Source organism: Haplochromis burtoni, unplaced genomic scaffold (assembly GCF_018398535.1).
Source record: "Haplochromis burtoni strain Fernald_Lab_line unplaced genomic scaffold, NCSU_Asbu1 Contig_9, whole genome shotgun sequence".
Taxonomy (NCBI): Eukaryota; Metazoa; Chordata; class Actinopteri; order Cichliformes; family Cichlidae; genus Haplochromis; species Haplochromis burtoni.
The window spans coordinates 3,459,039-3,473,212 of record NW_024582370.1 but is presented as its reverse complement, the minus strand read 5'-3'; the positions used below and the strand labels follow the sequence as shown (position 1 = coordinate 3,473,212).

At 40.8% G+C, this 14,174-nt stretch overlaps 1 protein-coding gene across 3 annotated transcripts in view; it reads right to left on the bottom strand.

Moving 5' to 3' along the window:
- Positions 1–14,174, bottom strand: part of cpne5a (copine Va) — an 80,132-nt gene that overhangs the window by 48,348 nt on the left and 17,610 nt on the right. For 2 of the 3 annotated variants that reach the window (XM_005914869.2, XM_042228114.1), the window contains exons 4-7: positions 10,954–11,057; positions 9,815–9,854; positions 8,829–8,843; positions 8,592–8,668 (exon numbers count right to left, since the gene is read on the bottom strand). In XM_005914869.2, the coding sequence (XP_005914931.1) occupies positions 8,592–8,668; positions 8,829–8,843; positions 9,815–9,854; positions 10,954–11,057 (236 nt within the window). The remainder of the gene's footprint in view (positions 1–8,591; positions 8,669–8,828; positions 8,844–9,814; positions 9,855–10,953; positions 11,058–14,174) is intronic. The other variant, XM_005914870.2, reaches the window with a different exon arrangement.

Here is a 14,174-nt window from a genome sequence, read left to right as displayed (position 1 = left end):
TCAATGAAAAGAACGGAATTACAATGAACAGAACAAAGTTTGAATCAAAAAAATGAAATTTGAATGAAAACAACAAAATTAGAATGTATAGAACAGAGTTTGAATGAAAACAACAGAATTCTAAAACAAACAATAGAATTTGAATAAAAAGAGTAGAATTAGAATGAAAACAAAAGCATTTGAATGAAAAGAACGAAATTAGAATGAACAGAACAAAGTTTGAATCAAAACAATGAAATTTGAATGAAAACAACAGAATTTGAATGAAAACAACAGAATTCTAAAACAACCAATAGAATTTGAATACAAAGAGTGGAATTAGAATGAAAACAACAGAATCTCAATGAAATGAACGGAATTAGAATGAAATGACTAGAATTTGAATGAAAACAATGGAAGTTTAAAACAAACAACAGAATTAGAATGTACAGAACAGAGTTTGAATGAAAACAACAGAATTCTAAAACAACCAATAGAATTTGAAGAAAAAGAGTAGAATTAGAATGAAATGAATAGAATTTGAATGAAAACAACGGAATTTCAATGAACAGAACAAAGTTTGAATCAAAACAATGAAATTTGAATGAAAACAACAGAATTTGAATGAAAACAATGGAAGTTTAAGACCTTTACTGACGTCTTTTCCTGTTGGAATCATGTTAACACACACCTGAATGCTTCAGACCTTCAATTAAACAAGTGAATTTGATTAGCAGCACCTGCTTCTGACTTAGTTTGTTACATAAATAATCATAAAATGAATATGTCGATTACTCTTATTATTTCGCAATAACTAAAACCATACTATTAAGGGTGTATTTTCTATTTACCATGACTGTAGGTAATATCAACTCACAGCTCATTCTGCCCTCTGTTTTCCCTGCAGTGTTACTGTTGAGCCACCTTTCGCCCCCTCACCTAGCGCTGAGCACATGTAATGAAATTCATATGATGTTGCAGTGGGTTGCCCTGACCTCCTCTGATTGTAATCTGCGCACCGACAGATTGTTTTCAGCCTCTGAATAGATAGATCAGCAACACAGAGTGCCTTTCCGTTTGCTCTCTCACCTTTGCAGCAGACACAGCTTGTGGTCATAACAGAAATTAACACTGTCTGCTCTGACTGCAAAAGAAATGAGCGAAGCTTATCGGAAGAGTAAAAACCTCCACTGCCCTTGCCTGCGCTTGCACTATTAGTAGCGTTAAGACAACAATCTATTGCCTTATTACCTGCAGAGCTTTAAGAGACAATACTTATAACAAGCAGTGAATGAACCATTTCCTTTCATCGGAGGCACAAAGCAGAGATTTTCCAAAGTCCTTGAAGAGTCATAAACAGAGCAATGTAGCTGACAATTTATCTGAATGAGTGGGAAGGCAAGGCAAACAAACAGTTTGTTGTGAGAGCTGCGCTGCAGAGAGGGGAGGCTTTTTGCTTCTTATGGAAGCAAAATGGTACCTAATAAATCCCTGTTTCATCGGACAAAAAGGGTTCTTGTACACTCAGCACAGTTGGGGTTTTTATACATCTAAGCAGGAATACACATTATTAGAGAGGGACTCTTGTTAGTGCTCAGCCTTAGAGCCCAAATTGGCATTTAGCAAGGCAGCAGAATGGTCTAATTGTGTGTGATGCTCCGAGGCAGAGAATGCTGATTAGTATAAGCCGTCTAGAACAGTTCACCTCCCAATTAAGTAAAACAGACAAACACGGGGGGCTAAAAGTTAAAGAAACACTGTACCTGGCTGCATGTACCCATCTACAGTATCAAGAATAATTGGATTAGGGATTTTCAGTTTCACTAACAAATAAACTTCTCTCACTCCCACTCATTATTTAAATCTGTGATTTTATTTCATCTCAGAGGAAGCGCCGCCGTCAGCCATCTACATTAACCAACAACTTTCAAAGAACTGTGAGTCTCTGAAGTCAAGATGAGACAAGTAATGCCCTTTGTTTCAGTGTTCCCTGAGTAAATTTATGGTAAGTTATAGCACTCTGCGAGTTTACACAGCAGTTTGAAATAATATTGCGGGCATGACATTACGTATTTGATCTTTTAGTATACATTTCAACTGTTAACTTTGAATACAATATAATGCTGCATTTCATAATTAGCTTATGTAAAAGAACCCTGTTAGAAACCATTTCATCTGTGGCTCTAACTGACCCGTCACCCAATCCATCCCTCGAGCAGAGATCGTATTGTCATAACGACATTAGAATGCAGAGACAACCTGAATAGGAAGCTATTTATTGGCTCCTCCAACAAAGAGAGCACTAAACCAGATGAGCCAAGCAGAGGTTCACAGACATATCTGCTGGCTATTGGAGCGTTGGAGCCATTTCAAGTTCAAGTATGAAAATCCCCTCATATTTTCTATTGAAAAACAAACACACACTATATATGCACAAAAGTACTGGGACACCTACAGCACTTGCTCAGGCATGGAAACCTGTACCATGAAGCTCCTGGCACACAGTCATTGCGCTGATGTTAATGTGAGAGGAGATTTGGAACTTGGCAATTATTGATTTAGCAGAGTTAAGTTACAGACCCTCTCTGTAACTTGATGTGGGCTGACACTTCATGGCAGGGTTAACATGGTTCCAACGCTTCCACTTTATAAATGTTTATAAAGGAAGACTGAATGGGCGGTGATTTTATAGTCGTTGGGCAATGGGACAGAAAACATGTGAATTCAAAGATTAAGAGGTGAGCAGCATACTTACTGTTTTAGATACCAGTTTTTAGATGTTTTTGAAGTTTATTTATCTCTTTGTTTATTTTTGTTATTTTATTTTATTGTATGGTCTTTTACCAGTCTTATTTTTCACGTTGTCTGCCTCAGTGTTTGGTCCTCTTTTCAGCATTATTGCTGATGAGAGCAGCCCACAGAGAAAGTAATGCAGCCTGAGGCCATCTCTGTGTGAATCAAGGACCCATTGTTTAGTAAATTACTATCAATTTCAACACACGATCTGCCTTTTTTATAATTGCAAACAGCTTGTGTGCATATAAGACTGCAAAGCAATTAAAAGAAGGGGCTCGGCAACTACTGCTTACAAGCATATTTGTTTCAGTGAAATAATAATCAGGTACAACTTCATCAAACTTCAAGATGACACAGTTCTGCTCAAAGATGAGATTTTTAGCACACTGTTGGACTGCAGTTACAGTGTTTTTTCACCCCAACGTGCACTGATGCCCGGTGACCAGAAGGATGGAATATAAGTCTAATAAAAACCTTGGTTTTTAAGATCTGACCAGAGATACGGATGAAAATTAGCCTTTTGAAAATGAACAAAAAATATTAAATATTATTAAATATTAAATGTGACAACATAAACCGGATCGCAACAGATATGAAAAGTTTAGAGTTTCAAAGATTTTTATCCTATTGCTGTTGTGCTAGATTGCATCAGTGTATTGCTGTTGTTGTCTTGAATATCTGTTCAGTCCTAAACTCAATTAGAGAACTGACACAATGTTTTTTTGATATGTTGAATTTTGACTTGTTTTGACAGAGAGATAACTCAGTAAATTAAAGGATTGCTGATTTGATGAAAGCAGAACTAAGCTTTATTTAAAAAAACATATTCTCCGTTCACTGCTTATCTTTCAACATCTGCGTTGCGCTGTTGTGATCAGATATCATTTAACATGTGACAAACGCAATTTGATAAGTCTGTACTGATTGACAGATTAACATTTGTGGTGAAGTTTTTTTGCATTTGCAATAACATGACCTAGAATATCTTCAGTGATGTGATTCAGCATCAAATACACTCAAACCAGTCTGGGTTGATGAGGCCCTGGCTTGTGTCCCAGCAGCACTAACGCATGGAACATTCCTCCTAATCCAAAGCCAACAGGAGGCTCTTTCTTTCACGTGTTCTCAGCCCCTGTGATGTTGAGTAGCATGTAGATCTTCCACAGTGACCAACCTGTGAATCCTCTGCCCCCCACTTCAATAAGCTTGCGGCATGCCTTCCAGTCTCCCCTCCTGCAGAGCCCCACCAGCTCCTGATATGTGGATTTCTTTTTTTCATTTGCCTCCTCCATGTGCTCCTCCCAGGGAACTGTGAGCTCTAATAGGAGCAACTGCATGGAGGAGACTGATAGAGGTGCCCTGTCTGGCCTCTTTGAAGTTTCTATACCTCTCCAGATCCAGTTCCAAGTCTGACACTGAGGTGAGCAGCCACATTGCAGGTTTAGGCTGAGATTGTAGCAGTTTCCCAGTCTCTGCTGGCAGATATGTTTGCTCTTGGCCTTGGTTTTGGAGATGGTAACAGTGATGGTCTTTAGCATGTGGTCTTACTTTCATAGCAAAGAGGATATGCATGTGAGTCGATCTTTTTGGGTTTTTGTCAGTCAACAAGCTCTCATTCTGCACTGTATGCTCCCACCATATCCATGTAACCTGGTGCTGCAAGTCCACCATCACGCTGTTCCGCTCTTCTTTGATGCCACTTGTCCTTTGCCTGACTAGATGTTACCGCGAACACAAAAAGCTTACGTTTCAGCTGGGACTCTGATGCCTCCAGGCATTCCTGGGCTCTCCATTTCCTGCCTGTCTGTACCATGATGCCTGCTGATACCACCCAGGAATCTTTGGAGTCCAGATATAGTAGAGCCTCTCAAATACCAGCAACCCTGAACTCGTCCCCAAGGCTGCTGAACAGGAGTTGCATTTGCATTTGCTTTAACATCAGTAATTAAAACTCTGGGGGCAGAAACACTGAGCTGTCCTGATTGAGATGCTTTCCTGTTTCCAAAATCAAACGGACACATAGACGCCTGCCAAAGTATGTAAAACTGTCATTGTGGTGTTTTCTAACGAACTAGGTATCTCCAGTTACCACACCGTCACAATGACGCACACACTCTGACTCACGGGGGGAAAACAATAACAGCTTTGACATTGCACCTCCCATATGAGAATGATTGGTGATTATTTAAAATAATTGTAATTATTATCATCACAAATCAGATTAGACATGAACGTGTTGTGTGGCACATTAGCCACCGCACTAATTAAGCCACATATTCTCACAGCAGAGAAAACAAATTAATTATCAGCAAATCTGGGATCAAACTTCTTGAGATTTTGATCAAGTACTACACTTTCTTTTATCAAAGGACGCTCAAAACAAATTATATCTTCATCAAAACAAGTAAAAATTCAAGAGAACATTTATCAGTTTAACTACACTTTCATCTTTTCTCTTTTTAGCCCTACCCATGGGATTACTTAATGCAATTTCTGCCTGTCCTTTGACTTTGATGTTTTTATGCACAGTCTGTTTAGCCAAAAAAAGTCATTAAAGGGTATGCAGCATGGCTATAAGTACATTTATGATAAATCAGGAACATCGTCAGAGTTCGACAGTCATAATTGAGCCAAGTTCAAGCTAAACTTGAAATGGTAAGTACATGTAAACAGTGAGTTACAGCATTGAATTGACGAACTTAGTACCTCTGTCTTTACTTAAATAGTTATAAAGAATAGAGAGCTTATTCATTTCCTTATAACTGCAGCTAGAAAGAGGAGCTAACACAGAACAGATTCATGTGTGAAATGCATGAGAAGTGGAACATACTGTACCTATCAGAAGGTGTAAAGATTTTTTTTCTTCGTCAGTTATCCTTCTGTATTCAGTGCTGGAAAAACATCATTATTCCTTTGAAGCGTTGGTTTTCCCACAGGAAAACAGGTCAGGTGAGCTTTTATGTGAGCTCTCAATTTATTCAGTTCCACATGCATGCCTTTGATATGTTATTTTTGTATATTTCCAGCTTTCCTCCCTCCCTGTGTGGGTTGATCGACACACCCGCGGCAGTCGTACTCTTCCTTATGGTTCATTTCCAGCTTTAAGCATGCAGCAGAAGGGCACAGTAAGGGTAGGCTAATGGGTTTAGCATGCTAATCTTGTGCTGCATTTATATGCTGTACAAACATATTGTGTGTGGTATATTTCACCATAATGACAGGAAAGGTTACAGCTATTTTTTTAAATTAACACTATTATTATGGTACCTACACAACTATATTGTGATTTGTTCCTGCAGGCAAAACAACAACAACAACAACACAAAAACAATCAAAGCTAAGAAAGCTGTGTCATAGCACCCATGTGGGTTTTTTTTCTTCAAAGAAGCCATTTACCCCATCAGTCACTCAGCTTGACATTTCTTCCTGCACCAATAATTTTGATGCATGCCTCTCATTAAAAACAGATTATAAACGGAAGTATTTGTACCACTATGTCTGTAATGAACCACTGGTCTGTTCCATAAAACTGCCTTTACAGGAGTTGTTGGACCTCTGTGTGCAGTAGTATGAATGACGGACACGACACATAAGGTATATTACTGTGTTTGCATTTTGATTTTCTGTAAACTCTCTTTCTATACTTAAGCAGCATGCATTAATGTGCTAATCTTAACTCAGATATGTGTGTCTCTCAAGCTAGCAGCACTCCCTGAGAAAGGAACCAAAAGTGTTCAAGGGAGTTTTGCACCCTTGGCAAGTGGAGGGAAGGATGTGATGTTATATTTTATTTAACTGAACTTTGAAGCACCTATATGCAGTTTTTTCAGTTATAGATAAAATCTCATATTTCTCATTTTAAGGAGGTCACTCTGTATATTAGCCTGCTATCTTTGTCAGAATACTAACTGACTGACTATAGTTTTTCAGCTATGTAAACACTGGGAAAGCGAGGCTAAATGTCAACGGCTGGCAAACCAGCTTTACTCCTCATCTCCAGTGTCAATGTTCTCTCTCTATCCATATTTTCCATCTGTCTCTACTATCTGTCAGCATGGGTGAAAATGCCAAAATTGCTTGCCTCTATCCTCTTGCCAGCCAGTAAAATACTACTGGTATATTGTATAGCTGTAGAGGAAAGAGTTGAAGCCACATGTCTTCCAAGCTGATTGCATATGAATCTGTAAACACGCAGTTAGGTCCTAAAAAAGTTTTAAAAAGGGAGGCGGAGGAGTTAGAATTGCCTTTAGATTTAAAATCAAAATTATGACTGGATTAAACTTTGGGTAAGTTTTAGGCTTTGATATGTGCTTGCGTGCTGGTTGGAGCAGAAAGAAAAAGAGGGAGAGGTCTGGAAGAACAAAAGGAATAAAGAACACGATGAAGAAAAAAGGGGTCAAGCCAGAAGAAAAGAATCTGGTAGATGGAAGGAAGACGAATAAATGAAAGATGAAGTCTGGAAAATAGGGAAAGGGGTGCTGATGTGCTTCTTAAGCAGGTCATTGAATGCAGCGTGCCTTGGGAGGGCTCCTTTAAGCATGACTAACAGATTTCCTCAGTCTTTGCAGGAGCTGTTCCTCAAAGCTATGGCGCAGAGAGACAGTGTCACTTTAGGATGTATGACAAGGAAATGGAGCACAAAAGCCATTAAACAACTTCTGGGATTTCGTCTATCACAGGAGGGGAGAACAACTACGTTTCTCATGCACGTTATTTAACTATTCAAATAAAAAAAGAGGGCAGATGAAAACTGCACCCTTAACTGAGTGTCATGGAGTTGAAAAGAATCAAAAGAAACCTTCACTGTTCTTGCGCTTCGTGAATTGTTACTTCCAAACTTGAAAGGAACAGCTAATAGCAACCCAAGTGAAAGTTTTCACAGGGGCTCATTTCTTGACTTTCTAATAAATTGTGGACTGTAACATCAAACTTATGATCATCATCACCCTCTCAGCAATGATCAAGGTACCCTGCTGAGGTTGTGGAATCAATACTTTTCTCCATCATGTGTGCCTGGGGCTCCTGATCCTCCTCCCTGTCTCTGATGTGAGGTGTGAAGCCTAGTTTATGTGAAGCCTAGTTTACAGCACACTGGTGAACACGGTCTCTTGATCCTGCTCATCCTCTTATTCAACACCGAAGGGCACCGAGCTCTGTAATCCACAACCCCCGGTCCCTGGCTGAGTTCATGGTCGACACCAAAGCCCTGCTGTTCTCACAAACCCCCCCGCTGCCGGGGCCAGCACCGCCTCATACTTCACATAGAGGCATATATTTTGCACTCGTGGTCTCACACACCAACACAGGCTTCACAGTGTGTCAAACCCTCCTTCGCACTCTCAAAAAGACACATAACTCAAAGAGCTGCACACAGGTCTGTGGGTGCCAAGTGCTTCAGGCTTTCTTATTTCCCAGTTTACACTAAGGAGCTGATAGTGTCATGTGTCTCCTGCTGACTTCAATCCACTCTTAGAGCTAGATCACCTCCCTAATGACAGTAATTGTATTGTGGAAGCCCCTGGTCATGTTCAATTACCCATTCCCATCCAAGCACATTGGTCTAATCTCGCACTGTAATATACAATAAAGATGGCTCTAGAAGGGAGATGTCAGCTTCGCTGGCATGGATGAAATCCAGCAGAAGAGCCATGCTGTGATTGAATAGGCTGAGAGGTGGCACTGAGTTTTCTTTATCTCATATCTGAAAACTTCCAAATTAAAACTGCTCTTTGTCTACTTCCATTTAAAAAACACTGAGAGCCTACCATTCTTGTCACACAACTCTGCAAATTGAACACTGTGAAATCTCCACTCACCCGAGCGGTTTCTCCAAGCGACTGGCAGGTGAGCCCACGATCTCTCCCAGCGTACAGAAGACCTGTCCCAGGAAGTCCTGCCATGGGGAGGAGGGCATAAAGTGGGATCGAGAGAGAGACGTAGGATGGGAACATTCAAATGGATCACGGGGGGTAACAAGGAGAGGCCGTGAGGAGTTAAGCATAATTGTAAGCATTGTACAGTTATTAATTAGGACGTCTGAGGCAGACACGTACGTTAAATTCGGTTGGCTTCCGGGGTGAAGAAGGAGGAGGAGGAAGAAGAGAGAGAGACCAGGCAGCAGCAGTGACACAACAGAGCATATCATGGAACAGAAGACACATGACTCAAATACCAGACTGTCATCAACCAAGTGCGAGAAAGAAGAGCAAAAGTGAAAATGTGAGAGAGCAGAGAGGCAGAATGAGAACAGCAGAGGGTAAAGAGTCACAGAGCCTCACAGGAAGCGAACAGGAGAGCGAAAGAGCGCAAAAGAAGGAAGGTGACGGAGACACACATCACACAGGTTGTTTCCAGAGTATGGAGCACAATGCAAAAGCACAACAACAAAGCGTCACGTGACATATTTGATGAAGAGCATTTTGGCAGTATGCAAACCAAGTGCTGCAAATATATTGTTTTGTGTCTGCATTGTATGAGTTTATCTATCAAAGCTTTCAGCATAAAAGACGACACTAACATACATTCACCTTAATGAGCTGTTCTCTTGAATGTATGCTGCACAACAAAGGACCTCGCCTTTCAGACAGTCCTGCCATTTTAAAATAAATAGATACTGTTTAGAAAAATTGTTGGCTGTCTTGGAAATCAAAATTCGCAGCTGCAAAGAGTACCACGGCGCACACAGGGAAATGTGTTGAATAGCTTTGATAATGATGTGCAATGCTTCATTTCTCATTTAAAAGAAAAAACAAAGTAATGAGTCTATGCCAGATGCAAATGAAAGTTTGATTATTATCGCTCCAGAGGAATAATATAGCTCATTTTAACTGATGAAAGACTAAAAAAAAAGTCATAATAATAACAAACAACATTTTGGCAGATGAAGCACAATTCACTCATTATTTCTGAATATATTTGAGCATTTAGATGCTACAAACTTTGGTTTGCATAGAACCTAAATATCACATGCACTGACGACTAAAGGGTTGTGTATGAAGTAAAGCTGAGCTCCCGACTCTTAGAAAAGTTTTTCACTTACGTGCTTTGCCAGATCTGGACTTTTAGAATCAATATCATACCTGAAATCACAAAGAGACCACAAATGGCAGCGGTTAGTGCGTGGGCACGACAACAGAAGATTTTTTTTGTGCTGGTGCTAATTAAAGGAAAGTGACTGCAGTGTGGACACTTTTTGTCTGTCAATCACACACCGGGGGAGAGCCGCCTAGCCCAAAAAAAAGAAAAAATGGGGAGGGGGAAGAAACACGTAAGCAGTAATGTTAGACAGTTAATTAAGGAAGTCATTCTATAGTTTATGAATGTAATTTCCACTCTCTGCCAGGGGGCACATACTGAAACAATCCACCAAAGGAGAGTGGGTTTGGAGCATCTGCCAGTCAAACTTAATGGAAAAGTAATTAAATCTGAGCACGCCCTGCCTCCCACCTCTGTGATAAAAGAGAGAAGTAAATGAGTAACACAGATTGTGAGGGAGTGCACTGCCTCCTTTACTGTCCCAGTCTTGCACCAAATTAATTCATTAAGTGTCTAAAACTCCTCAGAGACCTTCGGTGCAGTCCTGGAAACATCCTAGTCCACCAGGGAATTCATGCTTTGGCGGATATGGATTTTTGTAAGAACATCTCCAATCCTGCAGGAAGAAGGGGGAGGAGAAATTATCCTGATTCTGTTCTGGGAGACCTCAAAATGAAGCTGCACCTTCCTGACCCTTTCACTAGTCAGACCTTTTCAACAGAGGAACGCCAGGACAGCGGTCTTTGTGAGTTTTATGGGACTTGCTTTCAGACATTTGCTTTTCTTAGCAGCAGGAAGATTAAGGATAAAACTTTATATGAAATATTTATCACCTTATACCAATCTCCACTCAACGAATGACTACTGAGACACTGCACCAATGAATAATTCCTTGGGAGAGACTCAAGCTGATGACGAGCAAGAGAAGGTAGAAAAAGAGTGACTTTGAGAGAAAATGACAGGCAGGAAAAAGGGGAGAAGGGATGATGAGATAGATGGGGGACAAGGAAGCACGGTAAGGGAGAGGATGTTAAGAAGATGCTGCGTTGGAAATAAATGAAGAACTGGAGAAGAGGGCGGCATAACTTAAAAAAAAACCTCAGTGTGTGTCCTCAGAGAAATGGATCAAATAGAATAACTCACACGTCAAAGCGCAGATTCTGTTTCTCCTCGAAGAAGTAGTCCAGGATGTACTTCCTGACAAAGTCTGGGTTTAGCGTGTTGTCTATCACCTCTGTTCTCCCAAACTAGAGACAAGACAAGGTAGACGTGAACAAGAAGCTTTGAGAATCTGTATTTACTGCTCTATTACCTCACACCATCCCATCTATCATGCTACCAAACAGCCACCTGAATTAGTAGCTTTCATTGAGATCAGAACAGGAATAAAAAAATCTGAAGGTTCTATCTTCTTCTTCTTTACCTTTTCACATTGTGCTGGGCATGCATAAGCTTGCAGAAGGCATTTTATTGAGTCCAATTACACTAATTTTCTTTAATACCACATTCACGCCTCCATCATTCTCTAAAGCCACTTCTAGGCCAAGTGGCGTTTTTACATTTGCTTTTACAAAGGGGAACTAACAACACTCCTGCAAAAGGAAGAAAAAGTAAAGCTGCCAGGGCAGACACCAAAAACCATTACATCAGTGTTACACAGCAAGACTTTGTGATGAGGTGATGTTCTGACAAACAAATCAACAAAAATGGAAAGAGTTGCACCCTCTTCCTCGTGGGCACACGCGCATTAATTGTTATCCGACATGAATAATTCAGTCAGAAAGTCAGAGAAGTGATGTCAAGCTGCATAAATAAAACATCGCCGGTAAAAAAGAGTAACCATAAACTGACACGGTGAATTAATAATAGCAGTGTTAGGGCTTAATAAGGAGATGAAACAGCGGGATTACAGACTCACACTTTTGTGATTACATCCAATGGGGTTAAGACTCAAAGTGAGTCCTAACATGAAAGCAGACAAGCCACGCTACGCGAGCAGAATACGTTGAACGGATGGACGCCGATGCTAATGCAAAGACAGTCAGGGTGGATTGTGTGCAACTTATGACAGCCTAAGAGTGTGGGTTTGTTCAAGTGTAGCCTGCCATCAGGTATAAAAGTGTGTCTAGGTCTATAAAAGTTTAACTACTTTGTGTGCATGTGTGTGTGTGTCACTACCTCCTCTCCTGCTTTCCCTGTCAAAAAATGTGAGAGCTCTGCTCCAGCGAACGCAAAGAAGGTGAAATCTGTCCCGAGCGAACAGCAGCCTATTTTTAATGACAGAAGGTGTATGTGGCAGCGGGAGGGCTATAGCATATTCACTTTGGTGCCACGCCAAACATAACAAAGGAAGAAGAATCAGCACCAGAGCAGCTAAAAAAGCCATCCGAGGAAATAACAGATCTCCCACTCCACACATTATCTCCACCTTGGCAAGTACACGGCCAACATGTAAAGCCAACGTTGCAAAGCTCTACAATTAACTGTCAAGAGAGAAAAAAAGACCCTTCCTGCAGGGATATCCGGGTGCTGGCAGTGTGACTTCTTTCCCTTAAGCAACCCTGTAATGAAATAAATTGTGAGCCCTAACGTTAGAAGATTTATCTTGGTAAAAAGATTAACGTCAAGGAGTTTGAAAGGAATTTATGCAGGTTGTACTATGTCAGCTGCTCAGGTAAGTGAAAGTGCGAGACAGGGGAAAATCTGTCATGCACCTGGAGTAATAACTGATGAGGGAGTTGGATATTAAGACTTTAAGTCATGCTGCAGGAAAATGATGGATTGTCAGATTCATGTTGTGACCAAAAGTGAGTTAAGAGCTCACTGGTTTCTTAGGAAGCAAAACACAATGCATGTGTAACATCTGCTTTCATGTTCTTCTGTTGATGAGGTGTGTGAATGACCAGCAGCTGATGGGGAAGCTTGTCCCGTAGAAGGGTAATTGGATTACAGATGGCTGGTGGCACACTGGCTACCAACCACACTTACTCCCAGGAGAACAAAACCACATTACCTGACAGAGGGGTAAAAGAGGCACTCCGCTTTATCAATTCTGCACAGCTTGACTCGGCTGCTCGAAAAGCCAGCTGTCATCTGCAGCTGAAGACACAGGCCTATCTCCTTCAGGGAGAGGCATTCAGCCTGCACCCACAGTTTGTACGCTCGAGGTGGGGCACTATAACCCGAGGTGACAACTGTAGGAGACTTATCACGAATGAGTGCAACACTTGATGCTCATCCATATTTGCATGATAAAATGTTAAAAGTACTTTCTGGCTTAGGAACAGAATATTACTGCGTTGATATCAGTACAAAGACTTGCTTTTCTGTGAGTCAAGGCCGGCAGACATTCGTTCAGAGACATAAGAGCAAAAACTGTCAAGCATCAACCTCAAGTGTTGTTAAGGCTGCAGAAAACTTTCTTAGACTTCTTCGTCTTCTCTTTGAGATGCACTTGGCAATGCAAATCTGCAATGCATGTCTGTTGACAGTAAATAGTCTCCAGTCTGCTTCTCCTCCCAAACTGCTCAGTCTCAGTAGAGTAAAAACAGGAAGTCGATCTCCTTGCCATTAGGAAACACACTGCCAACACATTGCAATCAGTCTGAGTCAGTCCATGCCAATGAGGGCTACCTTTAAGTTTTTTTATAATAAGAGACTCAATTCAACTGTATTCTGGTTATATTTGTATATAAAAGCAAGGCTGCTGAGTGCTTGTGTCACTATTAGTGGAGGAATTTCTAAACCTCTGTTTCAAATCTGTGAGGTTTTGTTTAATGTCAATTTCTTTGTATATAAAGGGCAAAATATATTAAACAGACAGCAATAAGTAGCTTTTTTCTGATTTACCAGAGTAACCTTGGTATTATCACAAAAAGATTGCATGCGATTGCCAACTTCATCACAAAATCATAGCAGACCAACTCCGTATTTATCGCCTTCTGGATGCACCAAAGCTACCTTAAAGACAGCAGTAGTCGCAGACCAGGTCTCCATGTTCGAAGCAACCGTGTCAAAGGCAATAAGATTGCAAGTGCCTGTAGCATAATATGAAAACTGTGTGATGTTCAACAGCATCAACATGAGCAGGTAGCTGTCCAGTGAATTCACAGCAAACAAGTGTATGCACGGTGCAGACAGCACCATTGCCTAAATCGAAGAGTATTTCAAGTAGCGAGAAATCACTTAGGTGTTATAAAGGCAACTTTGGACTGTGTCCTGACCTGATTCTTCCAACATGGCTGGCTTTGAATGAAAGTCAACCTTTTTTCCAGAGTCAAAGGGTTGGCCGGCAATCGATCACAACCATAAGAAACATTAAGACTCCGGCATAGAAGTACCAAAAAAAGGAAGGGAGAAGGGAG